General features: G+C 40.7%; 1 protein-coding gene across 2 annotated transcripts in view; it reads left to right on the top strand.

Moving 5' to 3' along the window:
* The window catches only part of GIPC2 (GIPC PDZ domain containing family member 2), a 42,909-nt gene extending 17,527 nt beyond the window's left edge, over nucleotides 1–25,382 (top strand). Inside the window, exons 3-6 of one of the 2 annotated variants that reach the window (XM_084852145.1) lie at nucleotides 1,979–2,159; nucleotides 5,588–5,697; nucleotides 13,480–13,561; nucleotides 22,229–25,382. In XM_084852145.1, the coding sequence (XP_084708271.1) occupies nucleotides 1,979–2,159; nucleotides 5,588–5,697; nucleotides 13,480–13,561; nucleotides 22,229–22,380 (525 nt within the window). In that variant the 3' untranslated portion in view covers nucleotides 22,381–25,382. Of the gene's footprint in view, nucleotides 1–1,978; nucleotides 2,160–5,587; nucleotides 5,698–13,479; nucleotides 13,562–19,264; nucleotides 19,547–22,228 lie in introns of those variants that run through there. The other variant, XM_084852147.1, reaches the window with a different exon arrangement.
* Nucleotides 25,383–25,720: the final 338 nt, after the last annotated feature.

Raw genomic sequence — 25,720 nt, 5'->3', positions numbered from 1 at the left:
TTTTGAGCCTGAAGCCTGGTATCCTGGAGTGTGTTGATTGTGAAGGGGGAGGATGAAGGAACGTGACAGTTTATAGGCCTGGGGATATCTCATATGGAGGCATTTAAAATAAACCATCTGTCTGTATAATTAAAGGGGCACTTTGATCCACACAGTTTGTCTCCTTTTGGACATATAATAAACTGATGGTATATTGATTCACATATACTTTAATTTTTTATTTCATATGTATTTGTTCATTGGCCTAGAATTATGATGTGGTGGTGGTAGTGGGGGGTGGGTGGGCAGTTTTTAAATAGGGCCATTATAATAATATCATGCAGATGTGTGTGTAGCTTAGCCTACAATTTCAGCAAAAAAATGTGTAGTCTATTACTGAGAATGCAGATGTGGAAGATTGCATGCTTTAATATTTTATTGTGTAAAAAACTGGTATGTTCCAGTATTTCACAGATGAAAAGAGGGATATTCCTGTGTACTTTTAACACTCCTTTTCTAACAGAATCATAGAATTTTAAAGTTGGAAAGGAGCTTGGAGCTCATATAGTCCATCCCCATGCTCAATGCAGGATGCAACACAGCCTTTGCTTAAATACCTCCGGTGAACGAGAGTCCACCACCTCCCAAGGTAGCCTGAGTCACTGTCAAACAGCTCTTACTTTTAGGAAGTTTCTCCTCGTGTTTAGATATTCCTGGAGAACAGGTGAGGTGCCAGAAGACTGGAGATGGGCAAATGTTGCCCCATCTTTAAAAGGAAGAATAAGGTGGATCAAAGACACTACAGACCAATCAGCCAGATGTCAATATCAGATAAAATTCTAGAACAGATTGTTAAGTGGTCAGTCTCTGAACATCAAGAAAATAATGCATTGATGTCACATCTGGAGATCCATAACTGGATAATTCATCACACACACACACACACACACACACACACAATGTAAAAGAAGCTAAGGAGGTGGCAAAAGTGGGTCAGGGCTGTGGTACTGGGAAGAACGGGGAAAATCATCCTGTCAAACAAATGTGTTTTTGTTTGCCATGTGCATATTAAATCCCTGTTACCTCTTATGGAGATTAAGAAAACAAAATAAAAATCACCTTTCCTCCAGAGGTTGCCATATGCCTGTGGCATGGGGAAAACATGCAGATACTATATGGGTTCCTGTATTTTCACAAGGGGAAAAGAGTAAGAAGGAGGGGCAAATTTCAGATCAGGAAAATGGCTCAGGGGAAAGGTTAATCCCCACCATCCAGTGTTGTGGCCTTGATTGGGTTTAGACCTGCTTTTACCTTTTGGAAAAAAGCATGAGAGATCAGATAATCTAGTCTGCCCTCAAAAAGTCAACTTTTGGAGACAATGGGGAGAGAGGTACATACATTTCTGCTAACAACATTGGTAAATGGCATTCCTAGGATCTCCCCAAAAGGCAAAAGAAGGACAAAATAAATTTCCCCCCACCCTCCAGGTAAAGGTAGCAGAAAATAGGGACAGACATGCAGTTCTTCACCTACATTCTGAAGTAGTATAATCTCAGCAGAACTGTACCACGTACTTTTTTGAATGTGTCGATAGGCTCCATGTTCTTTACTGCATTGCATGTTTTCCCCCTGTAAGTATTGATTTGATTAGCATTGAAATATAGCCTCTTTCATGTACTGCCTGAGAGGCATTGTCTACACTGTAAATACCTAGCAATCTTTGTGGACATTATTCCATGCTTACAATTTACTGGATGTAAAGAAGCAAGAAAACTTTAACTTGAACCCAGAGGGTTTAAGCATGTGTGGATAGAAATCCAGTTAGTTAGGGCAATTTAGTCTTTTGTATCTTTTTTATGGCAGTGCTTCCTTGTTTACTCCATCAGGCTCAAAAGGTGAGATTTGTGTGTCTCTGTACTTTGCACATCATAGTCCTGTGGACTAAGCTGTTTGTTTCTGACATTCATTACAACTAATATAATGTATTTTTATCCAACAGAGAATTAAAGCAGGAAGTCTTATTGATCAAATAAAAGTGATATGTGTTGGTGACCACATAGAATCTATAAATGGAAAAAGCGTAGTGGGCTGTCGTCATTATGAAGTTGCCAAGATTTTGAAGGACTTGGAGAAGGGTCAGACATTTATGCTAAAATTGATAGAGCCTATGAAATCATTTGGTGAGTGACACATATCCACCATAAATTATATCTGTATTTTTGTGTGTGTGTATGATTCTAGATGGGAGTAAAACCTGTCCTGTTTTATCACATGAAAATTGCTACGTGGTGTGGGAAAGAACTCATTCAGTGCTTGCAGAGTGGCAAGCATTGTCCAGTGCCCCCTTCCTGCACTGTTCACCTCTCGGTAGGGGCATGGGCAGTACAGGAAAGGATTCAGCATTCACTTGAAGGACTAGCTCCTGCAAGTGCTGGCTGAGGTGGACACAGTGCCTCCCCTGGGGAATCTTCATGTTATCTCTGACAGCATGGGGATTTCTCTCCCCTGCCTCCTCCCCAAGCCTCTAGGCTAGCAGATGAGACTTGGGGAGGGGCCCGTGGAGAGTACCCAATCCTCCATGGGCCAGACTGGGAACCTCCCCAGATCAGATTAGGTAGTTGAGCCAGAGGTTCCCCACCTCTGCATTAAGCTAATGGCAGCCACCAGTCATGTGTGATGCACCCACCTGAAACTCTATAGTTGTGCTTTTTCTTCTGTGTATCAAGGACTGGAAAAACAGGAAGGTTATCAAGTCTGGCATGGGTAGCAGTATGAATTAAAATTGGTTTGGTTGGGCAACCTGGTTTGTAATAAAAACCAAAGAAGATAGTGCTTAAATGACAGAGCATGGTGCTTTAAAAGTGGCTTTTCAGATGCTGATGTTTTTCTTTTGTAATTTACATGTTATTTAATTCAGGCTAGGAAACTCATGTCCCACAGACTGTGTGCCACTTGATACGTCTTTCTACAATCCTGTCAAATGCAATTTCTTAACATTCATTTATATATTTTAAAATTGTTGTGAACTGCCCAGAGAGCTTCAGCTACTGGGTGGTATAGAAATGTAATAAATAAATAAAATAAAATTTCTACTCTGTGTTTCCACTGTACAATATCCTTACAGTGTCTTGCAACAAATCATAACAATGAAAAACACGGAACAATGCTGAAATAAAGCAGCAGTTACAGTATAAACCAGCAGTACAGGATAAAAAAAATAAAGTCATTGATGTTAATTAAAAGCTCAGGTAAACAGGATAGATTGGACTGGCACCTAAATGATGATAATGGTACCAGGCAAGCCTCCTTTTGGAAGGAATTCCAGAGTTGCAAGTGCAACCATAAAAAACCCGTCTCTTTGCCTAGCTTCTGAAGGTAGTGGTATCCAGAGAAGAAAGAGCCTCCAAACATGATATAAATTGCTGGGTAAATGGGTAGAAGCTGGTCCATCAGAATAGCATTATGAATCAAAACCAGCACTTTGAATTGTGCCTCAAAGCAAACTGGAAGTACAATAAAATACAGTTCTATCAATCATGGTTTGAATGATTACTTTTGAATGCATGATAAATTGCTCGAATACATAATGACAGCAAAGTGTGTTGACCTAGATCCCCGGCCTGATTAATTTCAGTTAGGTGCAGCTACTCGCTTTCAGTGTTTGTGTGCTCATCTGGTGCAGATAGATGGCCTCTGAATTATCTGAATGTTTGTAAGAACGATGCCCAGTGAGGATGAAAAACCCAAGGTGTTTTGTATTACAACTCTGAGGATAAGAATGCAGGAGTAATCTTTGAAATGCGTCTTTAAAAAAAAGCCCCACCAATTCCTTTTAAAAGATGAGAAATAACCCTGTCCTTTCTTTATAGCACTCCCTTTTTTTGCTTTTAAAACATTGCAAAGTTATGAATCTTTGGGATGGGGTGAGATAACAATCTAAGTATTTTCCTTAGCCCTGCACAGCAGTTTGATAAGATGGCATGATGGTTGAAACATACACTGCAGATGCTCTTGGCTCAAGGGTATCCTATCTCTGCCCTAAAGCCACAGGTAGTATACTCAATTTGAGTAGTTACGATGATTTATGTCCCTCACTTTGAGTGGACTCTATTATTGGTATCTGATTCTTTGAAGAAGCTAATGCAGAGCACTTGAATACAGAGCACTTTGCCTTCTATCACTGAAGTCACAGTGAGTTCAAGTGTCTAAGACCAGCTATAGTTTTAGCAAGAGAATGGGCAATATCCAATACTGTCCATGCACTAGCAGGCCCTAACACTAGGGTTGTCCATTGCTGGGAAATCCAGACATGCCTGACTTCTGTGGTGTGTCCAACTCAGCTTGCGTTTGCAAACTGAGCTGCACATTTTCCCTGAATTTCAGGGACTTTAAAAGGTTCTTTCTTTCTTTCTTTCTTTCTTTCTTTCTGAAAATAGACATCTGCGCAAATTGCAGCGGCAATTTGGATAATTTGTGCAAGTTGCGGCTGCCATTTGTGCCAATTGCACAAATTACAGTCGAAATTGGCATAAATTATGCAAATTGCAGCCACAATTTGCACAAATGCATATTTCTGCAAATTAAAAAAGTACAGAAAATTCACCAGCTTGCCCAACTCACTGTGGACCGAGTCAGGCCAGCTGGCAGAAGACAAGCCAAAGTTCAGAGAGGCTCATCAAGCTCCACCCCCCAACTGAATTCCTCTGACTTCCCTACTTACCACTAGCACAGTGGGAAACTAGTGGTTATTGAAGCAATTGGAAATGAGTGGAAATGCTTGTTCTGGAATGGTGCAGGTCAATGGAGCTCACAGAAGTTCTGCTGATCAGTCATGTTCTGGAAATGAACATTTCTGCTAATTTCCAGGGTTCCTTTAGGAAGTGCTAGTTCGTTTTGCATTTGTGGTGGGTCCCATGAATGCAATGCAATCAACAGAGGTGGAATGGCCGTATTGGATACTGCCCTAGGTTCTCAACTGGAAGGAAGATTTCCAGGTACACAAAAGGAAAGGATGAATGACTGTCTTTCCCGACAAAGGAGAATGTTGGATTCTAGGTGTGTTTCAGTACTAATCGGAAGGTCACACTTTTATGCCTTCAGGAGTTCCCAGGCCAGTGTATGGAAGGTTGGGACAGTCTTTCTTCAGTTTCGGTCCTGTCCTAAATGATTAGCCCTTGCCAGCTTTTGAGCCAAGGTTATAGTGTGAGGTAGTCCCAAAGTGGAGGTGGGCTAGTGCTTTCTGGCAACAATTCTGATAAAAAAAAATCCTTTACATTGGAAATTCTTGACTGTTTGGGCATCCTCCTTTGATAAGAGTTCTGACACTCAGGAGAAACAAGGTGAAACTACTCTTAAAATGTGCAGCCCCTGCAAGATACAATATTGGGCGATAAGCAAGAGTCTTCATTGGGCCATAAGCATAATTGCTGTTCAGCTGTTAAAATAATCCCCAGACTAAATCCAGTTTAGATGTTTGTGTTGTTTGATTGTCAAATGTCAGTGTATTGCACAATAAATGCTAATTTTGACTTGCCTTTCAATAATATTTAAACCAAGAATTATTTTTGAATTAAAATTCCAAATTACATAATTAATACGTCTACTGCAGACATGATTGAACCAAGGTCAAAAGGTGGAAGTTTTGCAGAGGGAAAAATAGCCAGAGGGAGAGAGACTCTTCGACTGAGATCCAAAGGCCCTGCTACAGTGGAAGAAATGGTGAGTTCCTACTTCATGATTCTCCCTCATGTAGATAAGGACAGAATACTTGGTTTCATATCCTGGTTTGGCGGAAGCCCTTAAACTATAGTTTCCTCCTTCAGGTATCACAGAAAACTGTGGTTTAGGAAACAAAAGGTGCAATCCTATGCATATTTAGACAGAAACAAATTCAACAACTCCCAGGATGTCCCAGCTAGCCAGTGCTGGCTGGGGAATGCTGGGAGATCTAGGACTTGGAATCATAGAATAGTAGGGTTGGAAGGGGCCTACAAGGCCATCGAGTCCAACCCCCTGCTCAATGCAAGAATCTAAGTTCTAAGAATCTAAGTAAAATCATCCCTGACAGATGGCTGTCCAGCCTCGTCTTGAATGCCTCCAGTGTGGGAGAGCCCACTACCTCCCTAGTTGTTTCTGTCTAAACATGCATAGGTTTATGCCCTAAGATAGCTACACTGAAACCAGGCTTGCAAGGGAAAGGGGAAAGGAAGTGGTCACAGACTGCATTCATGGATTTATAAACCTTGATTTACTGGACTTGGATTATGTCTGAACTGGATCTACTTCAATTTCTGTTGTGCATATTAAAGTGTAAGAATGGGAAACTGGAAGTCAGCATTCAAAATCTATAGACAAGATACAGAAATCGGGGTAAAGGTTGGCGGAAGGATTATAAATAATCTTCGTTATGCTGATGACACAACTCTCCTCTCAGAAACCAAAGAAGGTCTGGAATATATGATCAAGAAAATCAAAGAAGAGAGTGAGAAGTTTGGCCTCTCCTTAAACATCAGAAAGACCAAGCTCATGTCCACTGCGAAGAATGGAGATATCAGCATAGTAGTTGATGTTGAAGAGTTTGAATGTGTAGAAGAATTTATTTTCTTAGGATCGCAGATTAATCATAGCGGTGAATGCAGCCCAGAAATAAAACGTCGAATTGTGCTGGGTCACGCAACAATGATGAGCATGAACCGAATATGGAAAAACAAGGACATCAGCTTGACAACTAAATGCAGATTAGTTTGTACCACTGTGTTTCCCATAGTTACCTATGGATGCGAAAGTTGGACAGTGAAGAAACAAGACAGAAAGAGAATGGATGTATTTGAGCTGTGGTGTTGGAGAAGGGTGCTGCACATTCCTTGGACAGCTAAGATAACAAATGAGCAAGTACTGGAACGTATAAACCCAGACATGTCATTGGATGGAAAAATCATGAAACTGCGATTGGCTTATTTTGGCCATGTTATGCGGAGGAACTCATTAGAAAAAGCAATTATGCTCAGATTGGTTAGTGGCAAAGGAAACCTGGCCGCCAAAGAACAAGATGGCTAGATACCATCAGAATTGATACCAACCAGAGCATGGAACAGCTCAAAGAAAAAGTACAAGATCAGGATACGTGGAGAGAGATGATCCATAGAATCGCCAAAAGTCGGACATGACTGAATAGATAATACAACAACAACAATACAGTTTATTGCTTTTTAGCCAATCAGGCCATCCGCACACAAAACAAATAGAATTCTCACATCAACCCAAAAGGGAGACCGAAGTACAAATTATTAATAAAATAACTAACAACAGCAAGTTAAAAACATTTTAAAATCCTAAAACAATATCTGCCAGAATGTTATTACCATGTTTACGGATTTAGTTTTTTATAACAGTCAATGACTTTCGCCTCTCCAGGGCTCGACTGACAAACTTAGCAGTCCTATATGATGTGTAATGATCTGTTCCAGCTAATAATAATCGAGTTATGCTTGCACCAGAAGTATCCTCAAGCACAGCTAATAGGGGCTCAAGGTATTGCTTCCTCAAATCGATATACAATGGGCATTCTGCTAGAAAGTGTACCATGTCCTCTACCTTGGGGCAACCAGCTGGGCAATCTGCACTCATGCCATGATGGGTCCTATAATGTGTCTTCACCTCCATCAATTGGAGTGAGTTCAGTCTACACCTAGTCATGAGCCATCTCAATTCATGTGAGGTGATGGAAATCAAATACGGGGGAGCCTTCCCCGGAGAGGTCATGATGCTTTTATAGATCTTGTTAGAGCGACTTTCAGCAGCAACAGCCATTGTTGTTTGAATATCAACATCCTGTAACCTCTTTGAAATCTCATCCCTAGCTCTCTCATAACTCCTCGCAAGCAAATATGATTGTGAAAAGCCCAACTCAGAGATAGATGTGGTTATCTTGTCTGCCCATGAGCCTCTTCCCATAGCTTCATATGCTAATAAGACCAAGGGGGAGGCCAGTTGGAACACTATCTTTAACCAGAAGAAAGTGGCAGCTTTTTGGACAAGCATTCCCACTGAGTGACAAGCTGTTTCTAGTCGGACAATAGCCTTAGAAGTGGATCTGGGAACCCCGAGTACTCTGGAAAGAAATTTATGCTGCACTGACTCCAATGAAGCAACGTTTGCATGGGTCCAGGCAGGTGCCCCATATAATATTTGGGGAAGTAATTTGCCCTTGTATAGCTCTATTAAAGGGGCCACCATCTTACCACCTGGTCCAGCAGCAAAACGAAGAATGGCATTACTAGTTACATTAGTTGTCAGGGCTATTGCTTTCAAGTGCTCCGACCAAGATCCTGAACTTTGAAATGTCACTCCTAGGTATTTATATTTGGTGACCTGATCAAGCAGGTGGTTATGAATGGATAATATCATCATCATCATCTGTAGGACAGTTAGTTTTCAAATGCAATTGTAGTTTACATAAAGATTTTTGGAAACTGAGTCCTAAAGAGTGTGTAGTCTGGAATCAATCCTCTGACTAATGACAGAAAGAAAGTCAATGGAACACTTTGGACTGTACAGCAGAGTGTTTCAGGGTTCCAGTCTTTCAGTATTTATTTTAAAGATGTAGCTAGCACCTATGTCTTTTTTCTTTTTTTTATTCTAAAGTAAGTGTGGAACGGGTGGGGGTCAACCCTTCTCCCCCCACCCATACCTGCAATATGTATTTCCAAATACTGATTCATTTACTTTAATGGATCACTATTTGACAATATTAATTGCAGGTATGGGCTCCTGATCCAAATCAGGACTGCACTGTGTGTGTGTGTGTGTGTGCACTAAAGCCACCCTACCCCCCATGCTAAGGTCTCAGTCCATATCAGCCCCCCTGAACTTACTGTAGTGTAAAAAGATGTAGCTGCTACTGACATCTTTAAAGTAATATGTGCTTTCGATCTTTGGCTTACAGAACATGAACGGTCTGAATAATTTTTCAGTCTGTTCAGATTTCATAATTGAGTGTATAGTGGAGTCCATTGTCATGTATGTATGCATTGCAGAGTTGTTCTTTTTTAAAGAAAAGGTCCGAAGTGTTGAGCTTGTATGATATAGAGATGGCTTTTCACTAATTTACATCAATGAAGCCCAGATTCTCAGAGAAAATGGGCCCTCTACTTGGAATAAATAATACAAACAAATATTTTGAAATGTGCTGGGTTTTTTTGTGTAAATGTGATCTTTATTGTGAAATTGAAAGATTTTATAGATGTTTTTTCCTCCACGTGGCAGACGTACAAATGAGTGAAAGGCAATAAGAATAAAGGGATCAGGAAACATGAGTGAAAAATCTGTAGCAATGCATGGACTATGCGGTTTTTTGCTGATATGTGATGCTACATTTTCAAGCTAACTATGAGTGCTATAATGTGCTTAAAAAGAAAGAAAGCTATGATTCTTAGGATTCTGTCCCAAAGACTAGATTCTGTGCCAGTTACCATGTACTATGTACTCATGGGATTGTCAATTGCTGCTGGGCTCTGAGGGTTGAATCCAGACCAAGCTAGCTACACTTGTCCCAATTTTAAAAGTTAGTTGTGACTTAAGTCCCATTGATTTCAGTGATGCTAAGGGTGAAATCCTAAAATCAGTGAAAGGCTGTCTGAGGGGCCATTCACTGTGGCACAAGTGCCAGTCAACCAGTGGAGATGGAGGCACATGGGCAGAAGGTTACTTTCACTTCTAAAGGTACCCTAGTAAGCATGCAGAAAACTCCGTGTGCATAGATGTCCCATGGTGTTGGTGGTAGGAAAATGGTCTGTTCAGTGGTCAACTTGGACATGGCTGAGGTTCCATAGATCTTAACCCCTCTTGTTCCCCTGACATCCCTCCAGAAGGAGCCCTCTGCTTACAATTGAAGGTAACTTCATTGGGAGGGAAAAATGAAAAAATAGGAAATGGCCAAAAAAAAAGTAAGAAAAAGCCAAACTCAGCCTGGCCACAGCAAGCTTAGGAAGTGGCTGCAGCTCTGCAGCGTAATCTCTTCCCTCACCAGTATAGGATTGCTCTATAAAAGTTATTACCATAGTCTAGATCCAACCCTGTATAATTTGCGAGAGTGTTCCTTTCTCTAATTTTCCCAAATGCCTAAGGCTGGCCATGTCTGGGAGTTCTAGAATTAAACTTACGGGATGACATATTTCACTGATTATTTATTTAGTTTTCTATAACTCTAAGCTAAAATCCAAAATGTTGGGCTAAGGCTGCAATCTTATGTACAGTTGCCTGGGAATAAGTCCCATTGGACTCAATAGACAAAGAACAATAGAATCATAGAATAGTAGGGTTGGAAGGGGCCTATAAGATCATCAAGTCCAACCCACTGCTCAATGCAGGAATCCAAGTCAAACCATCCCTGACAAGTGGCTGTCCAGCTTCATCTTGAATGCCTCCAAGCGTGGGAGAGCCCACCACCTCCCTAAGTAATTGGTTCCATTGTTGTATTGCTGTAAGAGTCAGGAAGTTTTTCCTCATGTTCAGCCAGAATCTGGCTTCCTGCAACTTGAGCCCAGTATTTCATGTTCTGCACTCTGGGATGATCAAGAAGAGATCCTGGCCTTCCTCTCTGTGACAACCTTTCAAGAACTTGAAGAGCGCTATCATATCTCCCCTCAGTCTTCTCTTCTCAAGGCTAAACATGCCCAGTTCTTTCAGTCTCTCTTCATAGGGCTTTGTTTCCGGTCCCCTGATCATCTTTGTTGCCCTCCTCTGAACCCTCTCCAGTTTGTCTGCATCTTTCTTAAAGTGTGGTGACCAGAACTGGACACAGTACTCCAGATGAGGGCTAACCAGTGCTGAGTAGAGGGGAACTAGTACTTCATGTAATTTGGAAGCTATACTTCTATTAATGCAGCCCGAAATAGCATTTGCCTTTTTTGCAGCCACATCACATTGTTGGCTCATATTCAGCTTGTGATCTACGACAATTGGAAGATCTTTCTTGCTTTTAGTATGGTTGAGCCAAGTATCCCCCAGCTTGTAACTGCGCATTTGGTTTATTTTTCCTAGGTGCAGAACTTGGCATTTATCCCTATTAAATTTCATTCTGTTGTTTTCTGCCCAGCGCTCCAGCCTACCAAGTTCACTTTGAATTTTGTGTCTGTCTTCCAGGGTATTGGCTATCCTGCCCAATTTTGTGTCATCTGCAAATCTGATAAGCATTCCCTGCACCTCCTCCTCCAAGTCATTAATAAAAATGTTGAAGAGCATTGGGCACAGGACTGAGCCTTGCGGTACCCCGCTCAATACCACTCCCCAGTTTGAGGAGATCCCATTGATAAGCACTCTTTGAGTCCGATTCTGTAGCCAACTGTAGATCCACCTGATAGCTGTTTCATCTGGCCCACTTTTAGCTAATTTGCTCATCAGGATATCATGGGGCACTTTGTCGAAGGCTTTGTTGAAGTCGAGGTATATTATGTCTACAGCATTCCCACAGTCCACAAGGGAGGTTACCTGATCAAAAAATGAGGTCAGATTCGTCTGGCATGATTTGCTCTTGAGAAATCCATGTTGGCTTTGAGTAATCATTGCATTGTTTTCAAGGGGCTTACAGATTGTTTGCTTTATGATCTGCTCCAGAATTTTCCCAGGGATTGATGTCAGACTGACTGGTCTATAGTTCCCAGGTTCCTCCTTTTTGAAGATAGGGACAACATTAGTCCTCCTCCAGTCATCTAGGCACTTCGCCATCCTCCATGATTTCTCAAAGATAATAGACAGTGGTTCTGAGAGTTCTTTCGCCGGCTCCTTTATTACTCTAGGATGTAGTTCATCTGGTCCTGGAGATTTGAACTCATTCAAAGTAATTAGGTGTTCCTTGACCATATGCCTATTGATCCCAAGCTGCAATCCTGCCCTTTCAACCTGTACTTCACCGTTGCCAGGGGGGGTCATAGACCCTCTTTCGGGAGAAGACTGAGCCCAAGTAGGAATTGAGCACTTCTGCCTTTTCTTTGTCATCTGTTATCATTTTGCCATCCTTATTTAATAGTTGAACCACCATTTCTTTCCTCTGTCTTTTACTATGGACGTATCTGAAGAAAGCCTTTTTGTTGCTTTTAGCATCCCTCGCTAACCTCAGCTCGTTCTCAGCTTTAGCCTTCCATCCCTGCAATTCAATGCTACCTGCCTGTACTCTTCTTTTGTAGCTTGGCCTTTCTTCCACTTCCTATACATGCCCTTTTTTGTTTTCAGCTCATCTCTTAGCTTTTTGTGAAGCCACATCGGCTTCTTCTGTTGTTTTCCACCTTTTTTTCTTGTTTGAATTGTTTGTAATTGTGCCTTTAGAATTTCCTTTTTTAAAAACTCCCACCCATCTTGGACTCCTTTTCTCATTAGAGTCGCTTGCCATGGGACTTTACTGATCATTGTTTTGAGATTATTAAATTGGCTTTCCTAAAATCCAGGGTATGTGTTTAGCTGCACTCAGCTTTTGCTTCCTTTAAAACCAAGAACTCAAGTATAACATGGTCACTTTCCCCCAGAGTTCTCATAACTGCTACTTTATCCAGTAAGTCATCTCTGTAGGTTAGGATCAAGTCAAGGATGGCTGATCCTCTAGTTACTTCCTCCACTTTCTGTAGGAGGAAGTTATCAGCAACACAAATCAGAAATTTCTTGGAGGGGCCATGTTTTGCAGAATTTGTCTCCCAACAGATATCGGGGAAATTGAAGTCCCCCATTACTACTACATCATGCTTCCTTAAAACAATGGCAATTTGTTTTTCAAAAGTTTCATCCTCGTCTTCTCCTTGATTAGGTGGCTGGTAGTAGCTCCACCATGTTCCTTTTATTATTTGCTCCATTTATTTTAACCCAGATGCTCTTGATGGGGCTACTAAGCTCTTCCTCCTGTATTTCTGTGCGGAGATATGTATTTTTAACATATAGTTCAACTCCACCTCCCTTTCTGTTTCTTCTGTTCTTTTTGAACACGTTATATCTTTCAATTGCCATATTCCAGTCATGGGGTATCCCACCAAGTTTCAATTACACCTATCAAGTCATAATTTCCCTCCCGTATTAAGAGTTCAAGTTCGTTCTGTTTGTTTCCTATACTTTGGGCATTAGTATATAGACATCGAAGACCATGTGCTTTATACTCAGGCTTTCTTCACAAGTTTGTGAAGACTATTATTGGGCGCTATTAGAACTGTTCTCTCTGTTGTAGTGCATGAGCCTTCGTCCATTGTTACCCCCAACTTTACGTCTCTCTCCCCTATAGGATTCAGTTTAAAGCCCTTCTGATGAAGTTCTTCATGCAGTGGCCAAACACATTCTTCCCAGCCCTTGTGAGGTGCATATAGGATTGCATTCCATGTATAGGATTGCACTGTTAAATTAAGTTGTTGCAAATAGATTAAATTGAAAACATTAAATTTGTAAACATTCTAATTTAATCTATTTTGTATTACTCAAGTTTTGGTTCAGAGTTTTTTAAATGTGTGTTTCTTTGTTTCGATACAGCCTTCAGATATTGAAGAAAAAGCTACTAAAAAAGTGGATGACCTTCTTGAAATGTACATGGGAATAAGAGACCTTGAACTAGGTGAGCATTTATGTAACTAAGTTTAATTTCTAGTTCCACTGAAGATCTGCCAAAACCAGAGTCTGGGCATCTCCTGGAAGTGGTGTAGAATGCCTTTTTTTGGCAGCTGGGATAGTGTGGTTGAGGAATGAAATTCTAACACATGTTCAGTTTTTACTTTTAGTTTTGTGTGTGTTATACCAAGGATATAATGATAGTCCCAGAACCATTGGAATGTGGTGGGCTAGAAATCCAGTAACCACATAAAAATATGACTGTAGGAATCTTAAGCTCAACTTACAGCTCTTTCTCCAAAACAAGTACCATTCTAAGCAATTGAATATAAGTCCTCCAAACCTGCAAGGGGATTAGCATGTGAAAGACTCCTTTCATGTGCAGATCCTTATGCTGATTTTGTTCCTAGGACAAAAAAGAGTGGTGATGCATGGTGTTGAAACCTGCATTTAGCACCCAGGGCTGCATGCATGGCAGTCTGCGCTGGATTAGGTACCATGTATACATCTTTATCATGGATCACTGCCTTGTGGCAAAGGGGCTTGCATAACTCAGAGAAGCCATAAGCTATGCCGTGCAGGGCCACCCAAGACGGACAGGTCATGGCGGAGAGTTCTGACAAAATGTGGTCCACTGGAGAAGGAAATGGCAACCCACTCCAGTATTCTTGCCAAGAAAACCCCATGGAACGTATCACAAGGCTAAAAGATATGATGCCGGAAGATGAGCCCCTCAGGTCGGAAGGTGTCCAATACACTACTGGGGAAGAGCAGAGGGTATTTCCAAGTAGCGCCAGAAAGAGTGAAGTGGCTGGGCCAAAGCCGAAAGAACACTCAGCTGTGGATGTGTCTGGTGGTGAAAAGAAAATCCGATGCTGTAAAGAACAATATTGTTTAGGAACCTGGAATGTAAGATCAATGAATCCAGGTAAGCTGGAGGTGGTCAAACATTAGATGGCAAGATTGAACATCGACAACTTGGGAATCAACGAACTACAATGGACAGCCATGGGCAAATTTAATTCAGGTGACCATTATATCTACTACTGTGGGCCAAATTAGGGATGGCGGAGAATTTCTGAGAATTTCTCCATGAATCTTGGTGAGGCCGAATGCCAGCTCATTCGGCCCCCCGAAATTGGCGGTGAAATTCTCCGCCCCCCGCCCCCCCCCCGGATGGGACTTACCTCCTGCGAATGTCCCTCTTGGCGGCGGGTCCCGGGAGCGGTTCGGCGGCGGCGGGGGCAGCGGCCGGTCTTCCGACCGGCTGCCGCCGCCGCCATTACAAAATAAAGTAAAAAAAACAAAAAACCCCAAGATAGGCTATGTAACGATTAACGTAGCCTATCACGGGTAGATTTCCAAAGTCAGCCGTGATAGGCTACGTTAATCGTCACGTAGCCTATCACGGGGTTTTTGGTTTTTTTTTTCACTTTTTGTTTCGTGGCTGGGGAGACGGGGCGCTTCTCCCCGGCCTGAATTTCAGCCGGGTGAGGCAGGGCGCCTCCCCCCCCGGCCTGAATTTCAGCCAGGCGAGGCGGGATGCCTCACCCTCTCGCCTGAACTTCGGGGGGAGAAGCGAAGCGCCTCCCCCCCACCGCAAAGCCAAGCTGCGAAAAGGTAAGTGACTTTCGTACATCCCTAGCAAGAATCCCTTAGAAGAAATGGAGTAGCACTCATAGTCAGTAAAAGGGTAGGAAAAGCAGTACTAGGGTACAATCTCAAAAATGATAGAATGATCTCAGTACGAATCCAAGGCAAACCATTCAACATCACAGTAATTCAAGTCTATGCCCCAACCACTGAGGCCGAAGAAGCTGAGGTTGATCGGTTCTATGAAGACCTACAACACCTTCTGGAACTAACACAAAAAAGAGATGTCCTTTTCATCATAGGATATTGGAATGCCAAAGTAGGAAGTCAAGAAATCACCGGGATAACAGGCAAGCATGGCCTTGGTGTACAAAATGAAGCAGGACAAAGGCTAATAGAGTTTTGCCGAGAGAACACGCTGATCATAGCAAACACTCTTTTCCAACAGCACAAGAGGCGGCTCTACACATGGACATCACCAGATGGTCAATATCGAAATCAAATTGATTATGTCCTTTGCAGCCAAAGAGGGAGAAGCTCTATACAGTCAGTAAAAACAAGACCTGGAGCTGACTGTGGCTCAGATCATGAGCTGCTTCTTGGAAAATTTCGGCTTAAATTGAAGAACGTCGGGAAAACCACTAAACCATTCAGGTATGACCTAAATCATATTCCTTATGAATATACAGTGGAAGTGAGGAATAGATTTAAGGGATTAGACCTGATAGACAGAGTGCCTGAGGAACTATGGACGGAGGTCCGTAACATTGTTCAGGAGGCAGCAACGAAATCCATCCCAAAGAAAAAGAAATGCAAGAATGCAAAGTGGCTGTCTGAGGAGGCTTTACAAGTAGCTGAGGAAAGAAGGGAAGCGAAAAGCAAGGGAGAAAGGGGAAGATATGTCCAACTGAATGCAGAGTTCCAGAGAATAGCAAGGAGAGACAAGAAGGCCTTCTTAAATGAACAATGCAAAGAAATGGAGGAAAACAACAGAATGGGAAAGACTAGAGATCTCTTCATGAAAATTGGAGATATAAAGGGAACGTTTTGTGCAAAGATGGCCATGATAAAGGACAAAGAAGGCAGGGACCTAACAGAAGCAGATGAGATTAAGAAGAGGTGGAAAGAATACATAGAAGAACTATACAGGAAAGATCTGAATGTCCCTGATAGCCATGATAGTGCGGTCACGGAACTTGAGCAGGACATCCTAGAGAGTGAAGTCAAGTGGGCCTTAGGAAGCATTACTAACAACAAAGCTAGCGGAGATGACAGTATTCCAGCTGAGCTATTTAAAATCCTACAAGATGATGCTGTTAAAGTGCTGCACTCAATATGCCAACACATTGGGAACACTCAACAGTGGCCACAAGACTGGAAAAGGTCAGTTTACATTCCAATTCCAAAGAAAGGCAACGCCAAAGAGTGTTCAAACTACTGTACAATTGCACCATTTCACATGCCAGCAAGGTGATACTCAAAATCCTACAAGCTAGGCTTCAGCAGTATGTGAACCGAGAACTACCGGAAGTACAAGCTGGGTTTCGAAGAGACAGAGGAACTAGAGATCAAATCGCCAACATTCGCTGCATCATGGAAAAAGCAAGAGAATTCCAGAAAAACGTCTATTCTGCTTCATTGACTACGCTAAAGCCTTTGATTGTGTGGATCACAACAAACTGGCAAATTCTTAAAGAGATGGGAGTATCAGACCACCTTACCTGTCTCCTGAGAAACTTGTATGAGGGTCAAGAAGCAACAGTAAGAACCAGACATGGAACAACCGATTGGTTCAAAATTGGGAAAGGAGTACGACAAGGCTGCATATTGTTGCCCTGCTTATTTAACTTATATGCAGAGTACATCATGAGAAACGCCGGGTTGGATGAATCACAGGTCGGGATTAAGATTGCCGGGAGAATTATCAACAACCTCAGATACACAGACGATACCACCCTAATGGCAGAAAGCGAAGAAGATCTAAAGAGCCTTTTGTTGAGGGTGAAAGTGGAGAGTGCAAAAGCTGGTTTGAAACTCAACATTAAAAAACTGTGATCATGGCATCTGGCCCCATCACTTCCTGGCATATAGAAGGGGAAGAAATGGAAGCAGTGACAGATTTTATTTTCATGGGCTCCAAGATCACCGCAGACGGTGACTGTAGCCATGAAATTAAAAGATGCTTGCTCCTTGGGAGGAAAGCTATGGCAAACCTAGACAGCGTAGTAAGAAGCAGAGACATCACCTTGCCGACAAAGGTCCGCATGATCAAAGCTATGGTTTTCCCAGTAGTAACGTATGGCTGTGAGAGCTGGACTATAAGGAAGGCTGAGCGCCGAAGAATCGATGCTTTCGAACTGTGGTGCTGGAGAAGACTCTTACGAGTCCCCTGGACTGCAAGAAGGTCAAATCAGTCCATCCTAAAGGAAATCAACCCGGAGTGCTCATTGGAAGGACAGATACTGAAGCTGAAGCTCAAATATTTTGGCCACGTAATGTGAAGAGAAAAGTCACTGGAAAAGACCCTGATGCTGGGAAAGATTGAAGGCAAAAGGAGAAGGGGACGGCAGAGGAAGAGATGGCTAGATAGCATCACCGATGCAATGAATATGAACTTGAGCATATTCCGGGAGAGAGCAGAGGACAGGAAGGCCTGGCTTGCTATAGTCCATGGGGTCACGAAGAGTCGGACATGACTTAACAACTGAACAACAACAACATACATCTTTAACTGATGGTTAGCATGATTAGCTTTGAAAACACAATCCTCCTGTTTGGGAGTTGGTCAGAGTATCAGCACAGTATTGTGCATGTCTACCCAGAAGTGAGCCCTGCTGAGTACAATGAGGCTTATTCCCAGGTAAGTGAGTATGGAATTGCATGCTGAACCTGGGTCTCTTCCCCTGCAGTAGTGGATTGATGCAGGTAGAGCTGCCTGTACTGAGAATATGGATGGTGGATATGTGCAAGCATACCTAATGTGAGGGCATTATGTGCAAGGATACCTAATGCTGCCCATTAACCCACATTCAGTGATTGAGTGTGGGTTGTTGTTGTACCGTGGGTAGTTTGTTGAACTGTGGGTTAGTATGTTGTCTGAACCCAGGACATTTTCTGCAGGGTGGCTTGTCAATCACCCTGAACAACCCAACAACAAACCATGGGTTCTCAAGGTGGCTTGTTTGAGAAAAATAAGCATCACTGCATGGTTAACAAGCCACCCTGTGGAAAATGTCCTGGGTTCAGACAACACGCTAACCTATGGTTCAACAAACAACCCATGGTTCAACAACAACCCACACTCAAGCACTGAGTGTGGGTTAATTTGTTGTGTGGAACCAGTCAGTCATCTTTGCACAAATGAGGATAAAAAGCAAGGCAGCAAAATTAACATATTTTGTTATGTCCAACAGCTCTTAACTCGCATATATTGTCTGTCTATCTGTCATCTGTCTGTCTGTCTGTCTGTCTGTCTGTCTGTCTATCTCACAAATCTCTTAGTGTAATGTTTTTTTGTCAGGTATTGTAGACTGTCATACCATAATTGCAGATGTGATCAATCACCCATTGGAATGAAATATGAAAAATTGATTCATTACGATAATTCCAATTACTGTTTGGTTAGGAATTTCTTTTTTATTATTTATGTTAGATTAGCTTCAACAGACAAAAAATTAATATTGTCCCATTTCCATTGTGCTCTGTTCAGAAAATGGCTTTATTCTTAGCTACTGTAGCTCATTAATCTACTTCCATAACATCAGTTTCTACAAAGTAATTTTTACGCCTAGAACTATAAAATACAACTAAGAAATGAGTGATATAACTCCTTAATATTCCAGTTGCTTGTAAAAAGAGTTGTATAAAGATCAAGTGTGAATCAAATCATGCATATATTTTGGATATTACATTGGCTTTTAAGTGGCTGTAAAATGATTAAAATCAATGGCATCTTTATTTGAACCATGAGCAGGTAGCTTACTGGGAAATAAATTTTAAAGGTACAAGGGCTATAAGAAACCTAATTCCTCAGACTACCGAAATAATTCCGTAGCTGGAATTATGTAACTTTCTGCTAAAGCTTCTGAATATTATTATTGAGTTGTTTTTTCAAAAGGTGCCTGTTTTGGGAGGAACACTTTGCTTGGATGTTTCTCGTCAAGACTGCAAACTAAACACACTTTGCTTGGAAGTCGATCTCATTGGAACCAATGAAACGTCCAGTTAAAGGATTTAGCATTGTGCTAGAACGTGGCTTATTTAAGTTATACAGCTCCCACATGGAGGCTATAAAAAGTATTTATCTCAAGCATAAATGCATGCAATATTTATATACTCATGTCAACATAACTGATGTTTGGTAGTAGCACCAAGATGCTGCGTTTGTTTTGGTGAACAGGTAGGGAGAAATGATTTTTAAACATTACAATCACTTTATGAAGTTTTTCTAGAGGGAAAACCATTTTTTAAATAACAAGTCTTATGAAAATTCTTTCCTTTGATGTTACACTATTCATATAAGCAGGCTAAATGTAGGAGGAGGTTTTCCTCCCATGTATTGAAATAAAAAAACAAGCTCCTACTCTCATTAAGTGAACCTATAATCCTGTATTTGTGTGTACAATTGCATTTGGAGCAGTTACATACATTTTTATTAGAAAATGCACATTTAAACACAAACATTTAAGACGCAATCCTATGCATGTTTAGACAGGGAAAAGTCGTACAACTCCCAGCATTCCCCAGCCAGCTGGGCTGGCTGGGGAATGCTGGGAGTTACAGGACTTTTTTCCTGTCTAAACATGCATAGGATTGCACCTTTAGTGTGCAATAGCTGTTCATAACATTATATGGCAGTTCTTGTTGGTGACCACCAGAGGACAGTACTTGACCATTGAATATCAACATAGCACTTCCTGAAGTCAACCTTCGGTATTATAAAAATGTGAGGACTACAATATAATAAATGTGTTTAGAAAAGTGTCTTAATAAGAAGCATAATTTGTACAATAAAAACAATAACCAGAGCTCTGACAGTTATAGGGAAGAACTTTTTCGAAAAGTTTATTCATATGTTTGCAAATTCAAACTGACAAATGTAATATGTTTGAAGCAAAAATGTTTTATTCTAAGAATGTTTTCAAGTGATATTTGAATATCAGATATAACTTCCTTATTTAGTGCATAGGTCATTTTCTTTTGCACACATTGGCTTGGATCTGAACCACCATGAGCAGAAGGAGAAAATGTATTAGTGCTGGTCTATGAACTCTTGTCCAAGGGCTAGTGGAACATCTTTTGTAGTGCTGTGCTAGTAGACATTTATGTTACAGTATGAGAAACATGGTGCATAACGAAGATGCAGACTGTAGCATAAAAGTTTAGTGAGCCATAAAAAACGGTCTTGGACAGAGCTTCAGCAAAATCTTCCACTCACTGAAAGAGTGTTCTTACACCAAATGAAACTACTGTGCTGAAAAATTCAATTCTTCCATTTTCAGAATTTTGTGGAGGTGGGCTGGGGGCAAATTGAAAACTCTGGCAAAACAGGCTGGGAGAGGTGGGAACTTTGGAGAATGTTTTCCTTGGGGAGGAGGACAGGGTTTCCACGTACCTTTTTAAATGTAGGCAATTCTTAAGGGGTCTTCTTTCTATTTTTAATTTTTTTTTTAAACACCGCTGCACTTGCAGGAGCCCAGGACTCTTCTCCAGGTTGGCAGTTCTTTCTGATCTCCCAGGAGACCATGTTACCTCTCCCTCTCCTATAGGCATTCAGGAAGAACTGCTGGGCCGGGGAAGAGTCCTGGGCTCCTGCAAGTGCAGGGTGTGTTAAAAAAAAAATTGGAAGAAGACTCCTCATGAATCACCTGTAGTTAAAAAAAGCAGGTGGAAAAGCTGTTCCCCTCCCGAAGGAGAAAATTCTTCAAAATTCTCCCCCTCCCTGCAAAAGAGGCAGAAAAAACAATGTCTCTTTCTCAGGGAGAGAAAAAGTTTCTGAAAATAGGGAGCAGTTTTCGGTACAGCACTAACTGAAACACACAATGACTTGGATGCAGAGTTGCCCTTTCACTAGCAGGAATTTTCACAGATTCCCTGTTCACCTCCCAGTGCCACCTCTCACATTGTTCCAGAGGGTCCTTCAACCCCCTGGAGCAGCTTTTAAGGGTACAGAGAAGAAGGAGTTGGCAAAAATTAATGCTTTGCCCCTTTTCTCCAGCATGAGTGGAACTCTGTTGAGTGCAAGTCTGGATCCAACACAATTTGTCTGTGTGTGTTTCTCAGTTACTTAAATGTAAAAAGCCTTTTCAACCAGAACCAAAAGTAGGGCCCCACCAAATTTGTGGGATTGTATGAATATTGAGCAACTGTAGTTTTAAGGTTTTTTGAAAATGATTTCAGTGTTCTCTGGCCTTCCCACTTGAATGCAGGGAGTCACCTGCCATGTCTTGGGAAAGCCTGGCCTTAGAGATGTTCTATGGAGTTTCAGGACCAGATTAATGTCTGTCTAATCATGCATAGTGTAGCCTTGCATGAAAGTTTAACTTTTGAATGAGCATGTATTTGGGTCAGGACCATGGTGGTCCTGGAGGGGGGAGGTTAAACCTTCCCCCCACTTGTTTTTTGCCCTGAAATTTCACCCCCACGCAGAGGACATTATAAAAAAGAAAAAGTCTTCATTGACTCCAATGGAGACTTTTTTCTTTTTTTAACTCACCCTCCTCTCACAAACAGTGGGGGGAGGGGTGGAATTAAAAGACAAAAATGGGTGTAGGTTAAACTCCCCTTCCTCAAGTGCATGATCCCAATCTGATTTGGGGCCATGTGCACTTACTCAAGAATAATAAAAAACTATCACGCGTAGCTACGCTGTGTGTGATCAGATGAACATTTAGTTTGGCCTTTACTAGAACTTGTGCTATCATTAGGGACTTTATGAATGTTTCCCCATAATTTTTTATCTACATTTTCCATCAAATATACAGATGCTTAATATTACAATAGGCCAAATACAAGTATCTTAATAGCCGCTACATAACGTATTGGTGCTTCTGAAAATGTATCTCTTTTTTCTTGTTTTTAGCTGCAACAATGGTAGAAGCTGGAAAAGGCAAGAACAACCCAGATGAGTTTGCAGTTGCACTTGATGAAGCTTTAGGAGACTTTGCATTTCCAGATGAATTTGTCTTTGATGTGTGGGGAGCCATAGGGGATGCAATGCAAGGACGATTTTAATGAGAATCAGTCAAGTTTATTAAAGCATAGTGTCAACCATTTGGAGACAGAAAATATACAGCCATATACGTGGCATGGGATATATAACATGTCTGCTAAGTAGAAGCACTGAATAATCAGAAGCTTGGATATATAAAGATGTTGTTTGGCAGTCATACAAATGCCTTTCAAAATGAAGATGGGTTCAAAATTGTACTGTAGTGAAGCTTTTAGCCTGATATAGCATTTAATTTGAAATGCTCACTTGAAATCTTTGCAAAACAGTATTCTTTGGGTACTTACTATGCATATTTATTTTTCTAAATTAACATGGGCAAGAGGTCAAGGTGACAATCCCATGAAAATGGATTGCGTTTCTGATCACAAAAGGAATATTGCTAGGAGTTGCTGAAGCCAAGCAAAATTTTGTTGAAGAAATATACTGCTTAACCCACACCTACCTTTTCATCATTCCCCTGGATGTACCCCAGTGGATGTGATGCTTCATTTCCAGCACTTCTTTCCTTAAAATAGTACTTTATGGTAGGGATTGTGTGAGGGTAGGGGAAGACCATAGTTTAAAGGAGAGGTCATAGATCACCAGGGGTCCGGCACATGCTTTGAACTACTGTCCCTGATGTCTCCAGTTGAAGCATCTTGGGAAGGGTTAGAGTAGACACTATTGCAGTAGATGGACTATTAGTTTGGTTCAGTATAAAGCAATGTAACATCGTTTTTACATTTTTATGTTATTGTAAAGCAGTCAGAGAAATTCTTAACCATGTTTTAGAGTGGTATTATTATGAATAAGGGTCCTAGAACTTTGGCACTTTTTGCCAGAGATTCTTAAATCGGTTTTGGCATTTCCCAGTACGGCAAATGGAAAGGAAAAAAAAAAAGGATAGAATGTACCTTCAATTTTAAAATGTCTTCTGGTTTCTCTTTTTGTATCAATGACATTCCAACTGGTACATTTCAGACTAAAGTACATTTTTAGTGTCACTTTGGGCACTAAAATCCTTCGTCATTGGTACTGCTGGAGTGGGGCTTAGATGAATATATTAGTACAAAACACTCTGGAAACACTTGGTGTACAAAATTTCTAAATTTAAATCACCTTTTTCTATTGCTTGTTATAAACTTAGAAAAGTGAAGGGTTTTTTTAAACTCTTATGAGATTTTTGGCTTCACAGATCTTTTGGGACCTTTTGTAGGAACTGCTATTAAACTGTGCAGGGAAGGTTAAAATACACATACCTAAGCCAGGTAAAGTATATTCCACCACAAACTGTTCCTGCATAAGTGAGAATTGAGCAAAAGCATATGTTTTATTTTACTCCCATTTATTTTGATAAGTTTATAGAGGGGAAGTTTACTAGGGATTCTCCTAATAGGTAACTTTTGATTATTATAATCCCACTATTGTATGACAATATGTTGGTCATTTAAAAAAAAAAAGAAGTAATTTGTAAATATTTATTCATATATTGTCACAAAAACAATGTAACATGCTTAACCTTTAGAATTTGATTTTTAAATGCAGTTTTTGTAAATCTTAAGGTACTGAGGAATTGCTAATGTGCCAATGACTTAAAAAGAGAGAGAAATTATATTAATGGGACAAGTCCCAATTGCTTAGCTTTCATTGGAACACATCTCTTTGAACTACACACATTCTGTTCATTAAACAGAATAGAAAGATGGATCATTCTCAGCTATATATAGAAAAGACTGTTTACTAATAAAGGCTGTTTAGTCACTTCAACAATTAATCTGCAAATAAAATTTTGTGACTAGGGCTACTTGAAATGATTTTAGAAGATATTGGAAATGGAGACTCAGTTTTTTTACCACTTCACTTTGGAATTGTCAAGGTGACAGTCTCCCTGAACCAAAGTGAGTTTAATCTGTCCCTGGCACCAAAGAAAAGAACAGAATTCTGTAGCCAGTAAAAACTCGGGGTCTCAGTACCAGGTATATAATTAATACAGATTATGTGTGAAACATCCTTGACACTTTATGGATGGGAAAGGGGCTGAGATATTTTATTGTAGGGAAATTAGTTGCATCATAATTGAGACATGTTTATTTATTATATGTGTATCCTTGACATACTTCTGTAAAGTCTGTGGACCAGTTCATATATCATGTGAACCCACTATGTTTGCCAGGGAACATGCAGGTTTTGCCCAGGTTCTCAGCTGGGCTGCCTTATATAAAGATGACTTCTGTGTGAATTCTGGTTGCTAAAGCTACCATGAAGGCAGTAGCTCTCAAAAGTGGAATACTGGAATTACTTGTCCAATATGCCCTTTACTATGATAAAGGTTACATGAGTATTTATAATAGGGAAAGACATCTGTTTTAATTTGATTTAGATGTTTCTGGTAATTCTGTGCAAGAAATCATTTTCTTTTTGGACTGTAGCTGTCCTAATTGGCTCCATGCCACAGCATGGTGGAGAAGGTAATATGATTACATCTTAAAAACGGGAAAATGTCAATGTAAAATTACAGTTCAATAGATCTGACACAAGGGGAAGGCCTAATATGCTATTTAAATAATTTTGTTTAAAAATAATTGTAATTAAAGTCGACGGCACTTCTTTTTAGAGCATCTGTTTATATGGATAAGTGCTGCCAACTTAATTTCAGTCTCTCTCCCTCAAATGTATACTTAGTTTTCTATATATTGTGCTACACTTTAAATTCAGGTCATCACTCCTGAAGCAATATTAAAATTACTATTTAATTCTCTTAAATATTTTTGTTTTGTGTGATTTTGAGTTCCATGAAGTTGGATCTTGTTTTGCTTTCTGTATGCCATCTGGATTGTGTTTTATGCAGTCCAAAATGATTATTGGAGCCACACATAACAATTCATAAACACTAACATTTAAGCCAAATCTGTCACTAGAGGCAAACTTAAAATACTTCGAACTTACTTGTGCAAATGTTGTATCTTTACAATGTTCTTTTGTATTTGGTTGCTAAATAAATAAAAGAAACCCTATTTTCTAAATTACTTTCAAGGCTTGCTTTTCATGGTCTAAGGTGTACATTTGTAAGAACCCTATGAATCTAAGCCCAACCAGTACATTCATCTTCAACCTAAAGTGGGTGGAATTACATGGGGATCGCTTACAGACTGCATGTGACTGCATTTGGAAATGCCTCCTATGCTACTGATTGTAGGCTGTGAATGTCTGGCTTCCTCACAGCAGGGCGTGCAAGAGAATGGCAGTAGCAATAGGTTACATGACAATCCCAATCTTGACATCTACAAATATTAATCCTGAACTTGATGTTCAGATTCTGCTGTCATGCTTCCCCTGTCCACCAACTGCAGTGCCATTCATTTG

The sequence above is a fragment of the Heloderma suspectum genome, chromosome 4 (assembly GCF_057233095.1).
Source record: "Heloderma suspectum isolate Gila_16-S chromosome 4, 16-S_ref, whole genome shotgun sequence".
Taxonomy (NCBI): Eukaryota; Metazoa; Chordata; class Lepidosauria; order Squamata; family Helodermatidae; genus Heloderma; species Heloderma suspectum.
The sequence above is the reverse complement of the archived record's forward strand: the minus strand, read 5'-3'. Positions and strand labels throughout refer to the sequence as shown.